Here is a 21,542-nt window from a genome sequence, read left to right as displayed (position 1 = left end):
ATAGAAAACTTCCCTAGGCTGGTGAGGGAGAAAGCCACACAAGTTCAGGAAGCACAGAAGGTTCCAAACAAGAGGGACCCAACCCCACTCCAAGACACATCATAATTAAAATGGCAAATGTCAAGGACAAAGGAAAAATATTAAGGGCTGCAAGAGAGATACAAGTAGTGACCTACCAGGGAACCCCCAGAAGGCTGACATCAGATCTTTCAACATAAACTCTTTATGCCTGAAGGGAGTGGCATGAAGTTCTCAAAGTAATTAGCAAGAACATGCAACCAAGATTGTTTTATACAGCAAGGCTATCATTTAAAATTGAAGGTGAAATAAAAAGCTTCCCAGACAAAAAAAGGCTAAAGGAGTTCAGTACCACCAAACCAGCATTGCAAGAAATGTTAAAAGGACTGCTCTAAGAAAAAGAAGGAATAGTGAGAGAAAGGTATATCAGCATAAAGGGAAAAAATGGCATTAAATAAGTTTATATCAATAGTAACCTTAAATGTAAATGGATTAAATGGCCCAATCAAAAGACAGAGGGGAGCTGAATGGATAAGAAAACAGGACCCAAATATGTGCTATCTACAAGAGGCACACCTGAGAGCAAAAGACTCACACAGGCTAAAAGTGAAGGGATAGAATAAAATATTCCATGCAAATGGAAAGGAAAAGAAAGCTGGAGTAGCAATTCTTATTTCTCACAAAATAGACTTCAAAATAAAGACCATAACAAGAGACAAAGACGGTCACTACATAATACTAAAGGGATCAATCCAACAGGAGGAAATAACCCTTATATTCATTTATGCACCCAATATAGGAGCACCTAAATATATAAAAAATTTTTGGAGAACTTTGATATTGACAGCAACACAATCATAGTGGGGATATTTAACATCCCACTGTCAGCATTGGACAGATCATCAAGACAAAAAATCAACAGGGAAACACAGACCTTAAATGACTCACTAGACCTAATGGATTTAATTGACATTTACAGAACATTTCACCCCAAAGCAGCAGAATACACATTCTTCTGAAGTGCACACGGAACATTCTCAAAAATAGACCACATGTTAGGGCACAAGGCAAGTCTCTACAAATATAAGAAAACTGAAATCATATCAAGCATCTTCTCGGATCACAATGCCATGAAACTAGAAATCAACCACTATAAAAAAAACTCAAAAATATTCAAACACATGGAGGCTAAATAGTATGTTATTAAACAATGAATGGGTTACCAATGAAATCAAGGAAGAAATCAAACACTTCATAGAAAGTAACTAAAATGAAGAGACAACAACCCAGAATCTATGGGACACAGCAAAAGCAGTCTTGAGAGGAAAATTCATAGCATTACAGGCCTATGTCAGGAAACAAGAAAAAGATCTAATGAACCATCTAACACAACAACTAAAAGAACTAGAATGAGAATAGCAAGAAAAGCCACGAGGAATTAGGAGGAAGGAAATAATAAAGATCCGAGCAGAAATTAATGACATAGGGACAAAAAAAAAAAAACAATACAAAAAATCAATTAAACCAAGAGCTGTTCTTTGAAAAAATAAATAAGATTGATGCACCTTTAGCTAGAGTCACTAAGAAACAAACAAAGAGAGAGGACCCAAATAAAATCAGAAATGAAAGAGGCGATATAACAATTGACCCAACAGAAATACAAAGGATTGTAAGAAAATACTATGAGCATTTGTTCCCCCATATGCCAACAAATTGGACAACATGGGGGAAATGGGCAAATATCTAGAAGCATACAACCTTCCAAAGCTGAATCAAGAAGAGTCAGAAAACCTGAATAGGCCGATAACAACTAATGAAATTGAAGCAGTAATCAAAAAACTCCCAGCAAACAAAAGTCCTGGACGAGATGGATTTACAGGAAAGTTTTACAAAACATTCAAAGAAGATTTAACCCCTATTCTATTCAAACTATTCCAGAAAATTCAAGAGCAGGGAAAACTCCCAAACTCTTTTTATGAGGCCAGCATCTTCCTAATTCCAAACCAGATAAAGACGCTATAAAGAAAGAAAATTACAGGCCAATATCCCTGATGAACATAGATGCTAAAATCCTCACTAAAATACTAGCAAACTGGATCCAGCAATACATTAAAAAGATCATACACCATGACCAAGTGGGATTTATTCTGGGAATGCAAGGCTGGTACAACATCCGCAAATCAATAAATGTGACACATCACATAAACAAAATGAAGGACAAAAGTCATATGATCATATCAATAGACGCAGAAAAAGCATTCGACAAAATCCAGCACCCATTTCTGATAAAACTCTCAGCAAAGTGGGAATATAGGGATCATATCTCAACATAATAAAGGCCATATATGACAGACCTACAGCCAACATCATACTCAATGGGAAAAAACTAAAACCATTTCCATTAAAAACAGGAACAAGACAGGGATGTCCATTTTCACCACTCTTATTCACTGTAGTACTTGAAGTCCTAGCCACAGCCATCAGACAGGAAGAAAACATAAAAGGTATTCAAATTGGAAAGGAGGAAGTAAAACTGTCATTATTTGCAAGAAGACATGATATTGTACATAGAAAACCCTAAACACTCCATCAAAGTACTACTAGATTTGATAAACGAATTTGGCAAGGTAGCTGGACACAAAATCAACATCCGGAAATCAGTGGCATTCTTATACACCAACAGTGAACTTTCAGAGAGAGAAACTAAAAACGCAATACCATTTACCATCGCAACTAAAAAAATAAGATGGGAATAAACTAGGAAAACTATGCGACACTAAAAAAAAAAAAAAAAAAAAATAGAGGAAGATTTAAACAAGTGGAAGAATATACCATGCTCATGGATTGGAAGAATTAATATCATTAAAATGTCCATACTACCCAAAGCAATTTATAAATTCAATGCAAATCCTATTAAAATACCAACAGCATATTTCACAGACCTAGAACAAACATTTCAAAAATTTATATGGAACCAAAAAAGACACCGAATAGCTGCAGCCATCTTGAGAAAAAAGAACAGAGTGGGAGGGATCACATTACTAGATTTCAAACTGTATTACAAAGCCACTGTAATCAAAACAGCCTGGTATTGGTACAACAGCAGCCATATAGATCAATGGAACAGAACAGAGACCCCAGAAATAGACCCATGCCACTATGGTCAGTTAATATTTGACAAAGGAGGCAAGAGTATCCAATGGAGTAAGGACAGTCTCTTCAATAAATGGTGCTGGGAAAATTAGACAGATACATGCAAAAAAATGAAACTAGACCACCAACTTTCACCATACACAAAAATAAACTCAAAATGGATAAAAGACTTAAATGTAAGTCATGAAACTATAAAAATCCTGGAAGAAAACATAGGCAGTAAAGTCACAGACATACCATGTAGTGGAATTTTCACTGATACATCTCCTAGGGCAAGAGAAACAAAGGAAAAAATAAACATATGGGACTACATCAAACTAAAAAGCTTCTGCACAGCAAAAGAAAACAGCCTCAAAATACAAAGGAACCCCACGGTCTGGGAAAACATATTTGCCAAGGATGTATCTGATAAGGGGCTAATTTCCAAAGTATACAAAGAAGTTGTACTATTCAGCAAGAGGAAGACAAACCACCCAATTAAGAAATGGGGAAAGGACCTGAACGGACACTTCTCCAAAGAGGACATACAGACGGCCAAGAGACACATGAGAAAATTCTCAAGGTCGTTAATCATCAGAGAGATGCAAATTAAAACCACAATGAGGTATCACTTCACACCTGTCAGAACGGCTACCATCAACAAATGAACAAATGATGTGTGCTTGCGAAGCTGTGGGGTAAGGGGAACCTTAGTACACTGCTGGTGGGAATGCAGACTGGGGCAGCCACTATGGAAAACAGGATGGAGGTTCCTCAAAAATTAAAAATGGAGCTGCCTTTTGACCCAGTGATTCCACTCCTAGGAATATATCCTAAGAATCCTGAAACACTAATCAGAAAAGATATATGCTCCCCTATGGTCATAGCAGCACAGTTTACAATAGCTAAGATCTGGAAACAGCCCAAGTGCCCATCAGTAGATGAGTGGATAAAAAAGCTGTGGGATATTCACACCATGGAGTACTACACAGCTGTAAAGAAGAAGGATCTTGTACCCTTTGGAACAGTGTGGATAGACCTGGAGAAAATTATGCTAAGTGAAATAAGCCAGGCAGAGAATGAAAAACATCACATGATTTCGATTATATGTGGAATCTAAAGAACTTAATAAACAGATGAACAGAATAGATTCAATGACATGGAAGCATGGATCAGACTGAGGAATGTCAGAGGGATGGAGGAGGGCGGGTGGGTGGAGGGGGAGAGAGTAACCAAAGAATTTATATGCATATTTGCACAACCCAAGGACACGGACAATGGTGGGGAGAGGGACTGGGGAGGGGGATGGGACGGGGTGGAACGGGTCATTGGGGAGAAAAAGGGACATCTGTAATATTTTCAACAAAAATAAAATAAAATAAAAACATCATCAACAACAACAAAAAACAAAAAACAAAAAACCCCAACACCAGACAGTGAAGGACAAAGTCAGGGGGACCTAAATTGAATGGATGGTGGTGGTGGAGATGAACTTGCAAGTTTTAGAGGAAATAACTTTCTGGAAATCTGTACCTTGTCAGTTAGTATCGCAATTGCTCTACAAATATCAGGGTTATGCCTTTGGGCAACTGTACAATTGTATAGCAGGAAAACCAAGAAGTAAATAGTAAGGTTAAGCTAAGAAGTCACTGTACAGTTAATGACTGATGTCCATGACGTCGGCAGCAATAGCAATAGAGATTAGCGGGTCATAGTTGAATCCAGCATCTGTAGCTATGGTTGTCTTCTTTCTGAATGGGCGTACTATACACCTACACAGAATAAATGCAGTGAAGCAATCAAGGAAAAGTTGGGATGACCTAGGAATCCCTGTGTTTGAAGGTCTGAAATCCTTCAATGTCACAAATCATAACCTATTTTAAAGAAAAATCAAGTTCCTTGTTAGATAAATAAGCAACACTCTGTTCTTGGAGAAGACGACTATGCATGGTAAGTATGTAGATTCTATCCGAATTAATCCTTAAATGAACAAGGTGTTCAGGTAAAAACCTTAACCTCTTTATTATGAAATGTAACACATGCCCGAAAGAGTATACAAGACAGAAATAAATTATCACAATGAATTATAGCAAAATAACCCCATGAGTAACTACCACAATGCCAGTACCTGAAGAAACCTACTGTGAACTCCTCCAAATCCAGTAAAAGTACCCGCGATTCTGATTTTTACCATAAAGCTTCTTTTTTTTTCTTTTTATTTCCAAACAGTGTGATCACATAGGTGTGCATCCCACAACATTAAGATAGAGTATTGCAGGTCCTGAAATGATGTCATTTCATTCAACATTTTCGTTATAATATTGATGAGATGCTGTAGAAACTTAACTTGTGTTTATATCAAGTAGCCTATAATATAGGCTACTATTTCAAGTAGATAAAACTAGTCTTGTTATGTCATTTCACTTAAAGTCACAGAACCTATTGATGACAGTTTGAGCTTTTTATGAACGTATTGTACAATATGCATCTTTTTATATCTGGCTTCTTTCACTAGGCATTATGAGATTCATCCATGTTATTGAATATAGTTCTACTTCATTCTTTATCATTGCTGTATAGTTTCCCCTGTAGTATCATCATTCATTTACCTATTTTACTTTTGATGGGTAATAGGTTGTTTCCGGTGTTTGGTTATTGTATGAGTTTGTTAGGGCTGCCATAATAAAAATATTATGAGCTGGATAGTTTAAACAACAGAATTTTATTTTCTCACAGTTCTGGAGGCTGGAAGTCCAACATCAAGGTATCATCAGTGTTGGTTCTTCTTAGGGCTCTTTCCTTGGCTTGTAAACAGCCAGCTTTTTGCTGTGTCCTCACATGGTCTTTCCTCAGTACTTGCACATCCCTGGTGTTTTTTTGTATATTCAGATTTCCTCTTCTTAAAGAGGACCCCAGTCAGATTGAATTAGGACCCACTTTAACTGCTTCGTTTTCTCTTAATCACCTCTTTAAAGGCCCTATCTTTAAATATAGTTACATTTTGAGGAACTGGTGGTTAGAACTTAAACATATGAGATTTGGGGGACATAATTTAGCTCATAAAAATCATGGTCCTGGCTGGCTGGCTCAGTCGGTTGGAGTGACATCCCGCACACCAAAAGGTTGTGGGTTTGATTTCCGGTCAGGGCACATACCTAGGTTGCGGGTTTAATACCTGGTCACAGTGCATATGGGAAGCGACCAACTGATGTTTCTCAAGTCCTCTCTCCCTCTCTGCCCGCCACCTCACCCCTCTACCTCTCCCTTCCTCTCTCTCTCAAATCAATAAGCATATCCTTGGGTGAAGATGAACGAATTATTATGAATAATGATTCCAAAGGTTTTCTGTAACATGCCTCGTGGGTAAAATTTACACACATTTCAATGTATTTTCTAAGAGACTAAGCAAAGACAGTTTATCAGCAGAGTTAGGTTTATGATGTCGTCGGAGAATAGGAATTTCCCATGGGGTCCAGAGGGTAAATGAGCTCTCAAAAAACTTTAACACTCACCAGTAGTAAGCAGCAGGCAACGAAGAAGATGGCCAGGTCCCACAGTAGAGCAGAGAGCCAGTACACAAGGACACAGACCCCACTCACAAATTGGATGTGCTTGGCCTTAGAGATTCTCTCAGTCACTGTCAAGAGACAAAAGCCACTGACCAAAAAAGCCATGCCAAAATGTATATTTAAGGCCACCGCCTGTTCGACCGGAAACCTAGAGAAGGAACAAAAGTAGATATATATATAAAAAAATCAACACAGCAGAAAATAGAAATTCCTATTAATAGCTATGTTTAATCATACAGATATAATCAGAGTTGGATAAAAGCATTTAAAGTATAAAATTCTATTCTAATAAAAGGACAACATACCTTTCACGCTCTTTCTTATCAGCAGAGGGTAGCTGAGGTTTATTGGAGACTGTTAAGGAAGCATTAGGGCCAGAAATTAACATGAAAAGAATATTGTCTAAAATGGCCAGGGTCAGGGCTGGTGAATGGTATGCTTGATTGTTGAACAGACCAGTAAGTATTATTGCACCTTTATTCACCTCAAGGGAAAATGCAACAATGCAGAAGTGAATGCACTCTTCAGCTTTCACGAAATATTGCTGTAGGCCACCTAAGATGACGACATGATATTGGTTAGTTTTTCCAAAATACAGATCATCTGCAACATACAGGGCAAAAGTAGGTTTACAGTGTCACTGTGACATTCTTCTGCATTAATAAAGCTATTGTAATAATCATAACCTGCATGTCTTTTTTCATATGAACAACTGTAACCCTGCTTTTGCCCACCCCTGTGTGTTCAGGAAGAAAACAACTCATTTTACTCGGTTATTATCCCTTTCAATTTTACAATAATGATTATTTCAAACATTTGCCATTCACCTTAAGTACTGTATCATTAAATTCCAAGCTCTCTTACTTCATTGCCAATAATCTAAACTCCTATTTCTCCGAGAAAATACAGAAAACATGGTATAGACTCTTTAAACTTACTTTTCTGTCTTAAATTGATCTATGAGTTACTTTCATCTATAGACTTTATTGCTTACTTTACAGCAGACAAAATCTTCCTGTGAGAAAATGAAACAGCTGGATTAAAAAAATGAGAAATCACCTATTTTAAGGTATCATAGATCTAGGAAAGCAATGAACACTTGGAGTCCAAGACCTTGGAAAGAATGAAAAGGCACTGAACTAAGACAAACATTCTATGCACCTTTTTTGTTTGAGGCATTTTAGATTTATTAATGGCAATGGTGCCTTAGGCAAATCCTCCAGCTCTCAGTAGAATAATAAAGGAACAATATGAACAACCCCATACACATAACTTTGACAGTTTAGATGAAATGGACTACTTCCTCAAAACATAAACTATTGCTTATCTCACCTTAAGGAAATTTAATTTATAAATTTAAAATTTCCCCCCAAATAACTCTCCAGGCCCGGGGGGTGGGGTGTGTGTGTGTGTGTGTGTGTGTGTGTGTGTGTGTGTGTAAGTTTAAACATGGAGGCAAGATTTTATTGTGAGTTAAGGGAAATTAATACCCCCTCGGAGAAGTGGACTGTGGGCAGGCTTCCTTAAAGCACTGCCATAAAGCACTGCCAGACCCACATGTTTTTACTGGAGAATTCTAAAAAATATTTGAGAAAAAATCAACACTAATTATACACAATATGTTTCAGAAAACAGAGGAAGAGGCAACATCTCTCAATTCATTTTATGAAGCTAGTAATACCCTGGTAGCAAAACCATACAAAGGCAATATGAAAAGGAAAATTACAGACCAATATCTTTCACGGATATAGGTGTAAATCTCCTTGAAAAATGTTAGCAAATATATTCAGCAAGATAAAAATATAATAAAACACTATGGCCAAGTGGGGTCTATTTTAGGGATGCAAGGCTGGTTCAGTATTTAAAAATCAGTCAATATCACCCACTGTATTAATAGGCTGAAGAATAAAAATCACATAATCATATCAATCTATGCAGGAAAAAACATTTGAAAAAACTATCGCTCATGATAATAACTGAGAATATGGGAATACAGCTGAACTTCCTCAACTCTGGACAGAATATTTACAGAATCCCTACAGCTAACATTATACTTAATCATGAAAAAACTGCATACTTTCCCCGTAAAACTGGGAACAGGAAAAGAATGTCCACTCTCACCACTCTGACTCAGCATCGTGCTGGAGATTCTATCCAGTGCAATGAAGCATGAATAGGAAAAAGAGGCATATGGATCACAGATAAAGAAATAATACTGCTTTTACTTGCAGATGACATAGCTGTCTATATAGAAAAATCTCAAGGAAGCAACAAAAAATTCTAGCATTAATAAAGGAGTTCAGCAAGTTTGTAGCATATGAGATAAACATAAAAACCAGCTGCTATCTATACACTAGAATAAATATATGGGCACCGAAGTTAAAAATACAATGCCATTTAAATCTGTTCAAAAAAGGAAATACTTAGCTATAAATTTAAGAAAACATGTACAGTACAGGAGTCATATGATGAAAAGTACACAACACTGATGAAAGAAATTAAAAAGTTCTAATGAAATGGAGGCATATATTATGTTCATGGATTGAAAAGCCCATGTCCATTCTCCCCAAATTGATATACAGATTTAATCTAATTCTTATAAAAATTCCCACAAATTTTTTTATAGGTCTGGACAAGGTATTCTAAGATTTATAGGGAAAGCCAAAGGAACTAAACAATTTTGAACAACAAGAATAAAGTAGGAGGAATAGTCTACCATATTTTAAGCACAATATTGGTGAAGTAACAGATACAGAGATTAATGAGGTAGAACAGAGAACCCAAAAGTAGACCCACACATGCCCAACTCATTTTGGATAAAGGCACAAAATAATTAAGTGGATTTTGCCACTCAACAAATGTTGCTGGAGCAATTGGATATCCATCGGGACAAAAGTTAATCTTGATGCATATTTTACACATTATACTAAAATTAATGTGAAATGGATTAGAAACTTCAATGTAAAATATAAAATGATAAAACTTTTAGAAAACTATAAACCTTTTGTGAGAAAATCTTCATTATTTAGGGCTATGCAGAGTTTCAGACTTGACTCAAAATACACAATCCATAAAAGAAAAATTTAACAAATTGGACTTCATCAAGATAAAAAATTTTCCTGCAAAACCTGTTAAGATGATGCAAAGATGGTTGACAGTATAAGAAAAAATATATAAACGTCTCTTATGACTCAACAGTAAAAGAAAACACCATTCATTTTTAAAAGGTGCAAAAGAGCCCTGCCGGTGTGGCTCCGCTGGCTGAGCACTGTGCGGTTCACTGAAAGATCGGCTAAAACAAAATTAATGACAACACCAATGCTGGAACAGGTGCAGGAGATGGAGGAATAGCTGGGGACCACCATGCTATTCTGTAAGGCCTAGGCTCATGTGAGACATTACATTCTGACCAGATCCTGAAAACAACAACAAAAAATACCTCCTGCTTAATTTCATGGTAACATGTATTTTGGCACTCCCCCCCCCCCTTTTTTTTTTTTTTTTACTTGAAGAACAAGTGCCGTGTAGGCAACCCACAGCCAAAGTGCCTCCACTAATAATTAATGTCTTCAGGCGAGTGGCCTGGAAGAGGGTGTTTCTTGACCCTGAGCTGCCTCTATAAAATTGGTGACCGACAGGAAAAGAAAGGAGCAGGTAGCCACACATACAGTTAAGATCCTTCTTTACAAGTCCCACAAGGAGATATTCATCTAAGAACAATGCTTTTCTTAATGAGCCTTACCTTTTACTTCCTTAATTGTGTGGTTGTCAGACTCTAGCATACTTTTTAGAGATTTTAAGAAAATTTGAGTCACATTAGGATCCCCAGAAACAGATACAGGCACAATGGTCTGACCATATTCACTCAAGTTCATTTGCCTGGCATGCTCACTGTAACTGAACAAAAGCCAGTCAGTCCGTGAGAGTAAGGCAAGCGAGCCCGTAAGCGCCAGGATCTGCAGGAGAAGGAGCTTCCAGTTGCGCCAATTGAATATGACCCTCTTGATGAACATGGCGCGGAACTGCTGGCGGTAGAGGGTACACTGGAGAGAGGAGAGGGAAACAGAACATTGCAATATTCATAGACCTAAACAGGCGAATCACATTGAAATTAGGATGAGCACTTTGGAATTTGTGGTAGAGATAGATGACGTTTTCAAATATTTGGAATAGAATCCAAATATAGCAGGTAATGCACGCAGGTAGGTTCAGCCTTTCGCCTCTAAGGCAGGGGTCCACACGGCTATACCCATTCATTTCTGTATTGTCTATGGTTGCTTTTTGCTACAATGACAGGGCTGAGTGGTGCAACAGAGAGACCACATGGCCCACAAAGCCTTACAAATGTATTGCCTCTTTACATAAAGTTTTCTGACTTCTATTCTAAGGTATTAAATAAGATATTTATGTTCTAGCTTTTGATATAAGATACTTAAAATCTCAACGAGATGATTTTCCTTAGACCTCTGATAGGAAAACCAGAGTATTTTATAGGAGGAATAGATAATTAAGAGGGTGAAAAAAAATGCCTGGCAACCCAGAGAGAATTCCCACACTGAGAATAACACTGATCAGGGAACAATTCCTTATGCAATATCAATTCCCATGGCAAACATCTTAAATATTGTGCACGCTTGGTTATTAAGGATCATGCTCACTCCAGCTCATTCCAGCTTCAATTTGGGGGAAAAAAGGTAATTCTAAACAGAAAACAAAAACAACTGGGGAATAACTATTGAGATCTTTATAACTCATAACTTCTGCATTAGGGAATTAATTAGGTCATGGCATAGCCTGCTCCACATCTGGTTGGGTCTGTAACAGCTGAGAATTCCACACTCCTTTTGTTCAAGTATTTAAAAATGTACCTCTTGTGCTCCAACCAAATATACATCAGCTTTCTTAGTAAAAGTGCTCACCCCAGTGTTAAATGTAATATCAGGGCTTTCATTCACAGTGTAAGAATCTGCTCCCGCATTTCTGGACATATTCGTATTCTGGTTCTCGACTGAGGCTTCACTGATTGGAGAGAGCGGTTGAGGTTGGACAGGTAGGATGTTTGTTTGTGCATCTTCCATATTACTGACCCTACATTTAAAAAGTACAAAGTATTTCATTTCGGCTTCAACCCAATACATCTTGTTCGGACAATGTGAGTCACAACACCCAGCTTAGAAGGCTCCCTGGTTTGCTTACCGACTGGTAGGGGCACTGTATGAAACAGCATGGTGACTATGGTAGAGCAGCGGTTCCCGAACACCAGTCAGGGGACTGCCGCAGACCACGGGGAGGCGGAACAAGCCGGGGCAACCTAACGTTTCCTTAAGGAACTCATTCAAGTCAAAGGTTAAGGTCTAACTCATACTTTAGTAAGTTAAAATATGCATTCCTTTACACAATGGTGAGTAATATTTTTCTCAGTTCCTCTTATTGTAAGAGAAATAACATCAGGTTCCCTCCCCCTGCACTTATTAACTCTCTAATGTGTGAATCTGAGAGTTGGGTGAGTTTCCCAAAGGGACTAAGCTGTGGCCCTTTCCTCGCTCAGTGTCTTTCTGTCCCCTGGGCACTGTTGCTCACCTAAAGAAGACTTCTTCCAGGGTAGTGACAGATGCACCAAAGCTAGTAATGCCCAGCTCTTTCTGTCTCTTTTCCAGATCAGTAAACAGAGCTTCGAAGCTAGAATGAGAGTATGGTTAAGAATAACAATGAGAAGGGGGAGGGGAAGGAGGCAATGCAGGCACCAAATCAGATTTTCTTATTTACGTATTTTTATTCTAAACTAATTTCTTCCCAGCAGTGGGGAAAATATACATCATTCTTCAATGTTCATTATAATTTCATGTCTCTGGTAAATCAGAAAGGTGTGGAAAATGGCAAAAAAAGAAAGAAAAAAAAGAAAAAGAAACCAGCAAATTGATTCCCATTCTACTTAGTACTTGGAGACACATAGTTTTGGTCTTCTAACAAAATATCAATAGACTCTCTATATGATAATGGCTCCAGCAAGCTGACATGAGTTAACTTATCACACACACGTATGCTATGAGTCAATTATTCAGTAAATCGAAACAGAAAATCATACTCAAGTAAATAGGGGGAAAAGACACTCAAAAATAGAAAATGAGGCAGATTCAGTAGAAGCTGAAGATGTAGAGAACCATGTGATTCAACAGCCAAGGAAATCTACAGAAGTTGAGCCAGATGAAATTGAGAGACATAAGGGCTTTTAAAGAACAGTTTTCTTGGGAAGCTTTTGCAGTGCTTCACATTCAAAGGATTATCTTTTCCAGAAACTTCTAGGTTTTCAAGACCATCTATTATAGTCCCACTAGGAGCAACTGAACCTATCCGTACACTCTCAATGTTCAAGGGCTCAAAATTTCCTCTTTTGGAAGATCTGTTAAGGTTTCCTTCATACTTGAGCTTAAATTGCTTTCCATTCACTCTATCTAGTTTTGCACATTGGTTCTAACCCTCCAACTTTAAGTTATATAATCCAATATAATCAGTCTACCTGATAGCCGTTCACATGTTTAAGTCCATTTCTTCCTATGCTTCTTCCTTCCCAATGCATGGCTTTTCCACTAGAATTCACCCATATGTTCTTCTGCTTTTACATTAGTTATGAAATTAATATGTGTACATTGTATAAAATCCAGAAAATGAATATATAAAAAATAAAAATCATCACAGTATCATCCCTCATAGATAATCAGTGTTAACATATGAATATTTTGACATGTTTATGTTTCTTTTGGCTTTACACAACATATGACAAAATTGGAATTACAGCATGTGATACTTTAAAGTGCATTAATAAAGCACAATGTGGAGACAAATATCCATCAACAGATTAATAAATAAATAATAGTATGAATGTGTGATACAATAAGATCTAAATAAAATGTGGATTTTTTTTTTTTTTCATTCATCTTATAAAAGAAATCCTAAAAGTCCTATTATAGAAAGTGGACTGAAAAATGCTAGTAAGTGAACAAAACAAGATTCAGAACATTATTATAAGATCTCATTTCTATAAAACTGATTATTATAATTGTACTCATGTCAATGGATGCATGTCATGATCATGGAAAACATACAGCAAATTTTCCCAGTGCTTATTTCTATGGGGAGTGGTTATGGGGGAGTTTTGCTTTCTAATTCATATGCTCCAGAAATAAATGAGCTTTTAAATCTTGTCATAATATGTAGATTAGCAAACTCTAGGCTTCTTAGTGATAAAATAATCAGTAATAAAACAAAATAATTATAATAGGTAAATTAATAAAACAAATTATTATATGAGCCAATCATATTGTGAACATATATCTGTTTAATTATACAAGTTTTATCACACATATTTAAATATATTTAATATAGTATTTAACAAAAATATTACATACTACGCACTATATATTATATGTTATATATTATACATTATATATTATATATTTCTGGGAAAAAGGAAAAAATTTGATAAACTTGAGTATAGCTGCTTTCCTAATTATATGTTTTATCATATTTTATATACAATATCTAACACACATGTATAATAATATAAAAATATACTATATTTAATAAATATAAATATAATGTAGATTATATATGCAGAATGTAATTTGAGGGAAATACAGAAAAATATAAGATGGAAAAGAAAAAAAAATGTGGCCACATAAGGGTATACTGTTAGCATTTCATGTAATTCCTTCTATCCATTACCTATATTAAACTTAGGTTTCTTTTTTTACTGAGGTATAACATATATAAAGTACACTGACTGTAAATGAATTTTCACATATCTTCATATCTGGAGCACCCTCCGGCCCCAGGAGCAGTTCGGGAGGTGCCCCTCCTGGCCGGCCACCTCCCCGCCTGCCTGTGCCCGCACACGCCCTACGCATCTCATCATTTTAACTTTATAATTCATAACCCCAAATTAATTTTATCTTCTCTTGAACTTCACGTAAATGGGACCCTATAGTCCGTGCTGTTTCGCCCGATACGATGTCTGTGAGAGTTGCTCAGGTCGTGTGCACCACTAGTTCATTCTTTCTTACTGTTGAGCAATAGCCACCCGTTTTCCTGCTGATGGACATTTCAGCTCTTTCCGGTTTGGAGCTATTATGAATGATGCGTTTACAAATATAAACCTTAATTTATTTGTCTTTTGATAGACGTGTCTTTTAGGTATTCACTAGGAATAACTTCTGGGTCATAGGAGAAGCACGCATGTATCCTGTGGTGAAACGTTTTCCAAGCCTCTCACCATTGCACACTTCTCTCAGCAATGAGCTCCAATCGCCGCGTGTACTGTCTTCAATTTTACCCACTCTCTGGGTGTGCAGTGGAATGCACTGGTCTCTTTTTATTCTTTGAAATTTTGCTTAGAGTTCTGGGAAGAATTCTTGACACAGTCTTCTCTTTCATTAGGTCTCTTTTCTGGCATAATTATCGGTCAGATTTTTATTAGCCAACCAGGAATTTTATTTCACTTTATGTCATTCTCTCTCCTCTCAGAGCCCTTTTAATACATTCACAGTGTCCTCTCTAGTTGGATTCAGACCACAAAAGCAGAGTCCCTAATTTTCTATTTTTGCAGTACATTTATTTTCAGAGGAGATATTTCTTGTGATCCTTTAGCTTCAAAATTCAGTATCCTTCCTGTAGCTCAATCATTTTTCTTTCATCCTTATGAAAAGAGATTGATATTAATTCAGGACCAACTTGTAATCATATAGAACTTCAGGAGGAATTCTGTCCAAGACTAAGGTGAGAATGCTGCCTGATTCAGCAATTTCTCTTCCAACATTTCATTCTATTTTCTTTCATTTTTTTGGCCCAGAATTAACCTTGGGAACATTGGTATCAATTTGTGAAGTTTAAAATTAGAATGAGATTGGCACATCTCCCCTTTCCTAACATCATGGTGTGGATGGAAGAACACAGGCTGGAGATGACTGGGCTTGCACTTGAATCCAGTCTGTGTCACCATTACTGTTGATTTAATCTAACCTTAAAAGTCATCATAACATTTGTAAAAAGGTAGAAATAAGTACTTTTCTCCTGTTATCGTTGCAATGTTATTTCACTTTAACATTTATTCCTCTACAATCACTTTACAGTGATTTGAGGGTCTCCTATGCATGCCATCCTAGCTTGGAGACTTGAACTTATTTATTTATATCTGTGAGGGGCACCCTGAAAATGTTACCCTTCTTTTTGTTTGTTCTTGTATTTTGAATTAAAAGATTATTCTCTTTTATCAAAAAGGCTGAATCAAAGGAGTTGAAGAATTTTGCTTCCTTGATGACAAGCACTGAAGCTCCTTTTATTTGGCATTCTCAGTGAAGGTATTTTAGATTGTTCTTTTTTTTCAATCCTCACCTAAAGATATTTTTTCCATTGCTTTTCAGAGAGAGCAGAAGGAGGAGAGAGGGGGAGAGGGAGAAAGGGAGAGAGGGAAGGAGAGAGAGCAACATCAATGTGAGAGAGACACATTGATTGGTTGCCTCCTGCACTTGGGGATCGAGCCTGCAACTTACCAAGGTACGTGCCCTTGGCTGGAATCAAACCTGGGATCCTTCAGTCTGCGGCTGACGCTCTAACCACTGAGCCAAACCAGCTCAGGCAGACTGTTCTTTCTTATTGCCAGATTACAGCTCCAAAATCTCATGCCTTTAAGACAAGTTGAGGCTAGAGTAGAGGAAAGTGTCAGGACACTTCAGAAGAGGCCCTGCCAGAGCAGAACTTTTATCTGGATCTATGATGTTCACATTTAACTTCCCTTCCATTCCTTCCTGGGTAACTTGCTGGACCTTACCTCGTTACTAGCTCTTCTTCTCCTTCTGCTCTACCAAATACAATCTTGCAATCCTCCTATATTTTTCCAGTTTTGCCATTCAGGAGTGAACTTTGCTCATGACACCCCAAACTTTAAGAAAAATGCACGCTGCATTTTAAACTTCCTGATAATATTCAGTATCAACCTCTCTTATTTATTACTGTTTACTAAGTGCTAGGTATCACTCTTTTTTTTTTTTTTAATCTTTGGGATCTGTGATCAGAATTTCATTTCTGAAGCTTCCAAATAATCTTGAATGACCTTTTCATTCAAAAGCTTTTGCTATCTAGTCTTGCAAACATTTCTATATATCTTCAATTTTGGCCTGTGTCTAAATCTACCAAGATCCTTCCTTTTTTCTATCCATGAATTTGACCACGATGTGGTCAATTCCCCCCAAGTTCTCTGACTTTTTTTCCCTCTGACCAGTGTGTTTCTTGGTTATCAAAATTACATTTAGAGTAGCAGTTTGTTTTATATTCCCTCCATCTTTCCAGGAGGTGTAATAGCTGGAGGAGAAGTCAGGGACATGTAGGAGACCTGCTTTGAGGTAAATAAGACATGTCACAAGTCTAACTGAACTACTCTCTTCGCTATGTCATCTTGCTTAAACCTCGTATCAGGAATATATTATTCATTTCCTCCTTTTAGCTTCTAGTTACACAGAATATTTTTAACATGTTTATCTTTCTTCCTATAGTCCCCCGCTGGTTTTTTGCATATTTAAAAACTCGAATTCATGAACTTTAAGCATCTAAAATTCCCCAGTATGCAGTACTATTCTGATACTTCTCCTACATATCTATCCCTTTCGAATGCTGCATATCATTCCATTGCCATATTCTAAACTTAAGTTTCATTTCAACCAGTCTCAGCAATGTTTTCAGGCAAGTTACAACATGGTTTTAAAATTTCAAGATCACCTTCCTTGTAAGACACATTCAATGAATTACAGGTATATGCAATTAAAAATTGTTTTTCTTTCTCTTCTTTATTATTTACTCAGGTAAATAAATGTACACTACATCAATGCCCGGCAAAATATAAGTGCTTAATGACCATTAGCTATCAAAATTTTAGCTAGAATGAAAATCACTAAGAATTTAACCGTTTCATTCATTTCATATTATACTCTGAAATAACTGGATCCATAGGTATTTCTTTTTCTTACAAATTTGTCCCCCTATTTCAAGTTTAAAACTCTCCCTGTAAGAAAAAAGGCACTCTTCCCTAGTTTCATGATTTTCATTTTATTTCTAGTGAGCCTGTCGTTCCAGATCTGGGTTTATGGCACAGCAACCTACAACTAGCTGTTCACCTCTAAGATCTTCCTTTTTCTGTCCTCCAAGTCCAAAAGATTGGTAAGGGATATGATTAATATTATGTTTCCAAATGTGAAGATATGATCAAATATGAAGAAGATATGATACATATAAAGGGTGTATGATAAAACATTACCTGCTTCTGAATACTTTCATTTCCTCTTTTACTTTTGGGAATGTCATTTGTGTCCATATGAATGAGGACAGGAGGGTAGTGTGGTTAAGAAGTGCTTTACCTTCGTCTCCAGAGAGATTCTGCAGCTTCACATGGATCACAACTATCATGATGGGCCAAACTCCCACCTGGTTCCTGGTTCCCTAGGGGTATGTATCTAGAATTTTGTTTCCAATGCTCTATGATACTTTATTCTTTTATTCCTGCTTATGACAAGGGTCTTGGTTTATTCTGCTGCCTGATCACATTGTTCTGTGCTGCTACTTTTCAATAACTTTCAGATTGCTAAATAAAAAGTTAAAACCCACTCATGTACTGAAAAGCACTTGCGCTATTTCCAGATCTTAGCTATGCAGATAAGCTGATAAAAAAGCTGTGGGACATTTACACCATGGAATACTATGCAGCTGTAAAAAAGAAGGATCTCTTACTCTATGAGACAGCACAGAGGGACTTGCAGATTTTTAGGCCAAGCAAAATAAGCCATCAGAGAAAGACAAGTATCACATGATCTCACTAATGTGTGGAATCTAATGAACAAAATAAGTTGACAAACTAAATATATTCAGGGATACGGAAGCATGCAACAGACTGACAAATCTCAGAGGGAAGGGGGGGGCAGGAAGAGATTAACCAAAGAACTTATGTGCATATATGCATTACCCATGGACACAGACAATAGTGCGGTAGAGGCCTGGGGAGGGGGTGGGAGTCAGAAGGAGGGGGTCAATGGGGAAAAAAAGAGGACATCTATAATACTTTAAACAATAAAGATAATTTTTTTAAAAAGAAGCTATTTCAATACATTTCTATAAAATCTTGCACATACTTTTATTTTTATTTTTAATTTTTATTTTTTTAATATATCTTTATTGATTTCAGAGAGAGGAAGGGAGAAGGAGAGAGAGAGATAGAAACATCAATGATGAGAGAGTCATTGATCGGCTGCAGCCTGCAACCTGGGCATGTGCCCTGACCGGGAATAGAACCCTGATCGCCTGGATCCTAGGTCAACGCTCAACCGCTGAGCCACGCCCGGCTGGGCTTGCACATACTTTTAAACTGAGTTCACTGAATGCAATATTATCTTTAAAAAAATTATATTACATTAAAAATTGAAAGGAAAAAAGTTAAAAGCATGCAGTTTCTTTTCCTTTTTTATCTTTTTGGTACATTCCTCTTTTTCTTAGAAAAGTCCTTCATGCCCAGCCAGCGTGGCTCAGAGTTTGAGTATCGACCTATGATCCAAGAGATCGAGGTTTGATTCCTGGTCAGGGCACATGCTCGGGTTGCAGGCTCGATCCCCAGTGGGGGCGTGCAGGAAGCAGCTGATTGATGACTCTCTCATCATTGATGTTTCTCTCTCTCTCTTCTACTTCCTTCCTCTCTCTGAAGTCAATAAAAATATATTAAAAAAAAAAAAAGTCCTTCATATTCTTCTTGACTATGACAACTGGACTGACTCTAGGGAAAACCAAAGCAAAGAACTTACTTACATATGACAAGAAGGTAAAGATATCATCTTCTGAAAGTCACTGATGAGTACTCTTAGTTTTCATCTCAATTTTTTAGAATGGTTACCTAAGTAAAGTTTTTATCCTTTGTGACTCCCTCTGATGAATAACCTGGATAACTAGTGCAGTAAAACTGCCTCTTTCCTCTTGGTTCTTGTCACCCTTGCTTCAAGAGCTACCACTATAGGCATTTTTTTTCTTTAATTATCTTAATATTTCCATTCACTCTACTCACCACACAATTTTTATTCTACCTACAACATACCATCCATTATCACCAACTAAAAGCAGGACACTACAGCCATGAGGTGTCATCCCTATCTTCAGTGCAGGTGGAAGCTAGGAATGGAGTACTGGCTTGTTGAAGGAACTCTACTTGCTAAGCCTGAAGAAACCAGAAAAAGCAACAACAATTTCCTGTTATCTAAACATCAACCTTTAGTACTCTCTTAATCCATACCTGTGTGTGTACTCTTTGGGTAGAACAAACGATAATTCATTGCTAACATTCTTCTCCAAAGTGGCTGATGGTATATGATGACATATCAATTTGGAGATTTCTTCAACATTACAATGAGGTCCCTTCACCATGGTTATGTGGTATCCCACACCTGAGAAAATCCAAGAAAAACAAATTAAAAAATTTTGTATTCTCCTTATCCTTGTGAGACTCCACTTGGCTTTTCATGATTTGGATGAGCAAGAAGAAGGTATGGCATGCCACAATTCATTTGATTACAAGTCTTAAAAGCCTAATAAATACTTCTTTGGTAATTTTATATAGGAGAGACATACAAAGAAAAGCCTCTGTTATCTGGCTCTTGTCCTATACACACTGAAATCTGAGATGACAAGATTTATATTCATTAAATATATTTTTACTGAGTGACTACTATATGCAAGGCAGTAAATAAATCAGCTAAAACTCCTGTCCTTCGGGGATCTGACAAATCTTTTCAGAGTACTCTGCACTTTCACTAGGTACACTGTACTAGCCTTCTAGAAGCTGGGGTTGGGAAGGGTAGTGATAAAAATCACTCCAAGGCACTCCAGAACTTTGTAGAAAACATTGCATAGCATTCTGATAGCTCAGGGCATGACAAAAAGGCTGAGAGAAATAGCTCTGGGATACATCAGTCCTTCACTGCAGTGGCCCTTCAAAGGTTTGGGAGAGGGTAGTAGGGTAGAGAGAAATCCTTTAAGGTGAAGAAAACACTGCAGGGATGGACAAAAAAGAGGATGTGTCTGATCAAAAAAGCTGGGAACTAGACTGTAGCTTAAAGAGATCTCTATAATCTCACTAATGAACAGATCCCAACCTCTGTTAAGAGCAAAATCCTGGTCCTATTCTTAAAATGTTTGAAGACAACAATAAACAGAATCTAAGTAAAATCTAACACATACCAATTTTTGCTCAAATACAGATCCTATTGATTCAGTTGTCTACTATAATAGTGGTCTAACACACCAGAACATACCCTTTTCTGAGAATAAATATCAAGTTCTTTATTCTATACTATTATTTTATTCCCACTGTCAGTCATAAAAGTTACAAAACATACAAAGAAAAAATATAACCCTAAATATGATGAAAAAATCAAAAGAAGCAAAATAGAGATATTTTTCAAACAAAAGAAAAATACACCTCCAGATCTAACCCTATGAAATGGAGACATATGACTTACCTAATAGAGGATTCAAAATAACCATCATAAAGATGCTCACCAAAGTTAGTATAATAATGCCTGTGAAAACTGAGAATTTCAACAAACAGAAAACTTAAGCACCAAAAAGAAGTGATAGAACTGAAGAATACAATAAACTGAACTGAATAATTCACTAGGGGGGTTCAAAGCAAACCAATGAATGAGTGACCTCTAAGTCAAGGCACAGGAAATTATTCATTCAGGGGAGCTGAAAGAAAAAAGAATAAAGAGGAGTAAATAAGGCCCAAGAGACCAATAAAAT

At 37.0% G+C, this 21,542-nt stretch overlaps 1 protein-coding gene across 1 annotated transcript in view; it reads right to left on the bottom strand.

Annotated features, from left to right (window-relative positions):
* Nucleotides 1-21,542, bottom strand: part of LOC107544810 (phospholipid-transporting ATPase ABCA3-like) — a 190,455-nt gene that overhangs the window by 55,320 nt on the left and 113,593 nt on the right. The window contains 6 exon segments of the mRNA XM_087815178.1: nucleotides 6,663-6,867; nucleotides 7,025-7,274; nucleotides 10,462-10,762; nucleotides 11,639-11,807; nucleotides 12,300-12,398; nucleotides 20,035-20,185. Coding sequence (XP_087671304.1) covers nucleotides 6,663-6,867; nucleotides 7,025-7,274; nucleotides 10,462-10,762; nucleotides 11,639-11,807; nucleotides 12,300-12,398; nucleotides 20,035-20,185 — 1,175 coding nt within the window.

This window comes from Miniopterus natalensis, chromosome 3 (assembly GCF_054644295.1).
Source record: "Miniopterus natalensis isolate mMinNat1 chromosome 3, mMinNat1.hap1, whole genome shotgun sequence".
In the NCBI taxonomy this organism is placed as follows: domain Eukaryota; kingdom Metazoa; phylum Chordata; class Mammalia; order Chiroptera; family Miniopteridae; genus Miniopterus; species Miniopterus natalensis.
This window is presented reverse-complemented; position numbering and strand designations above follow the sequence as displayed.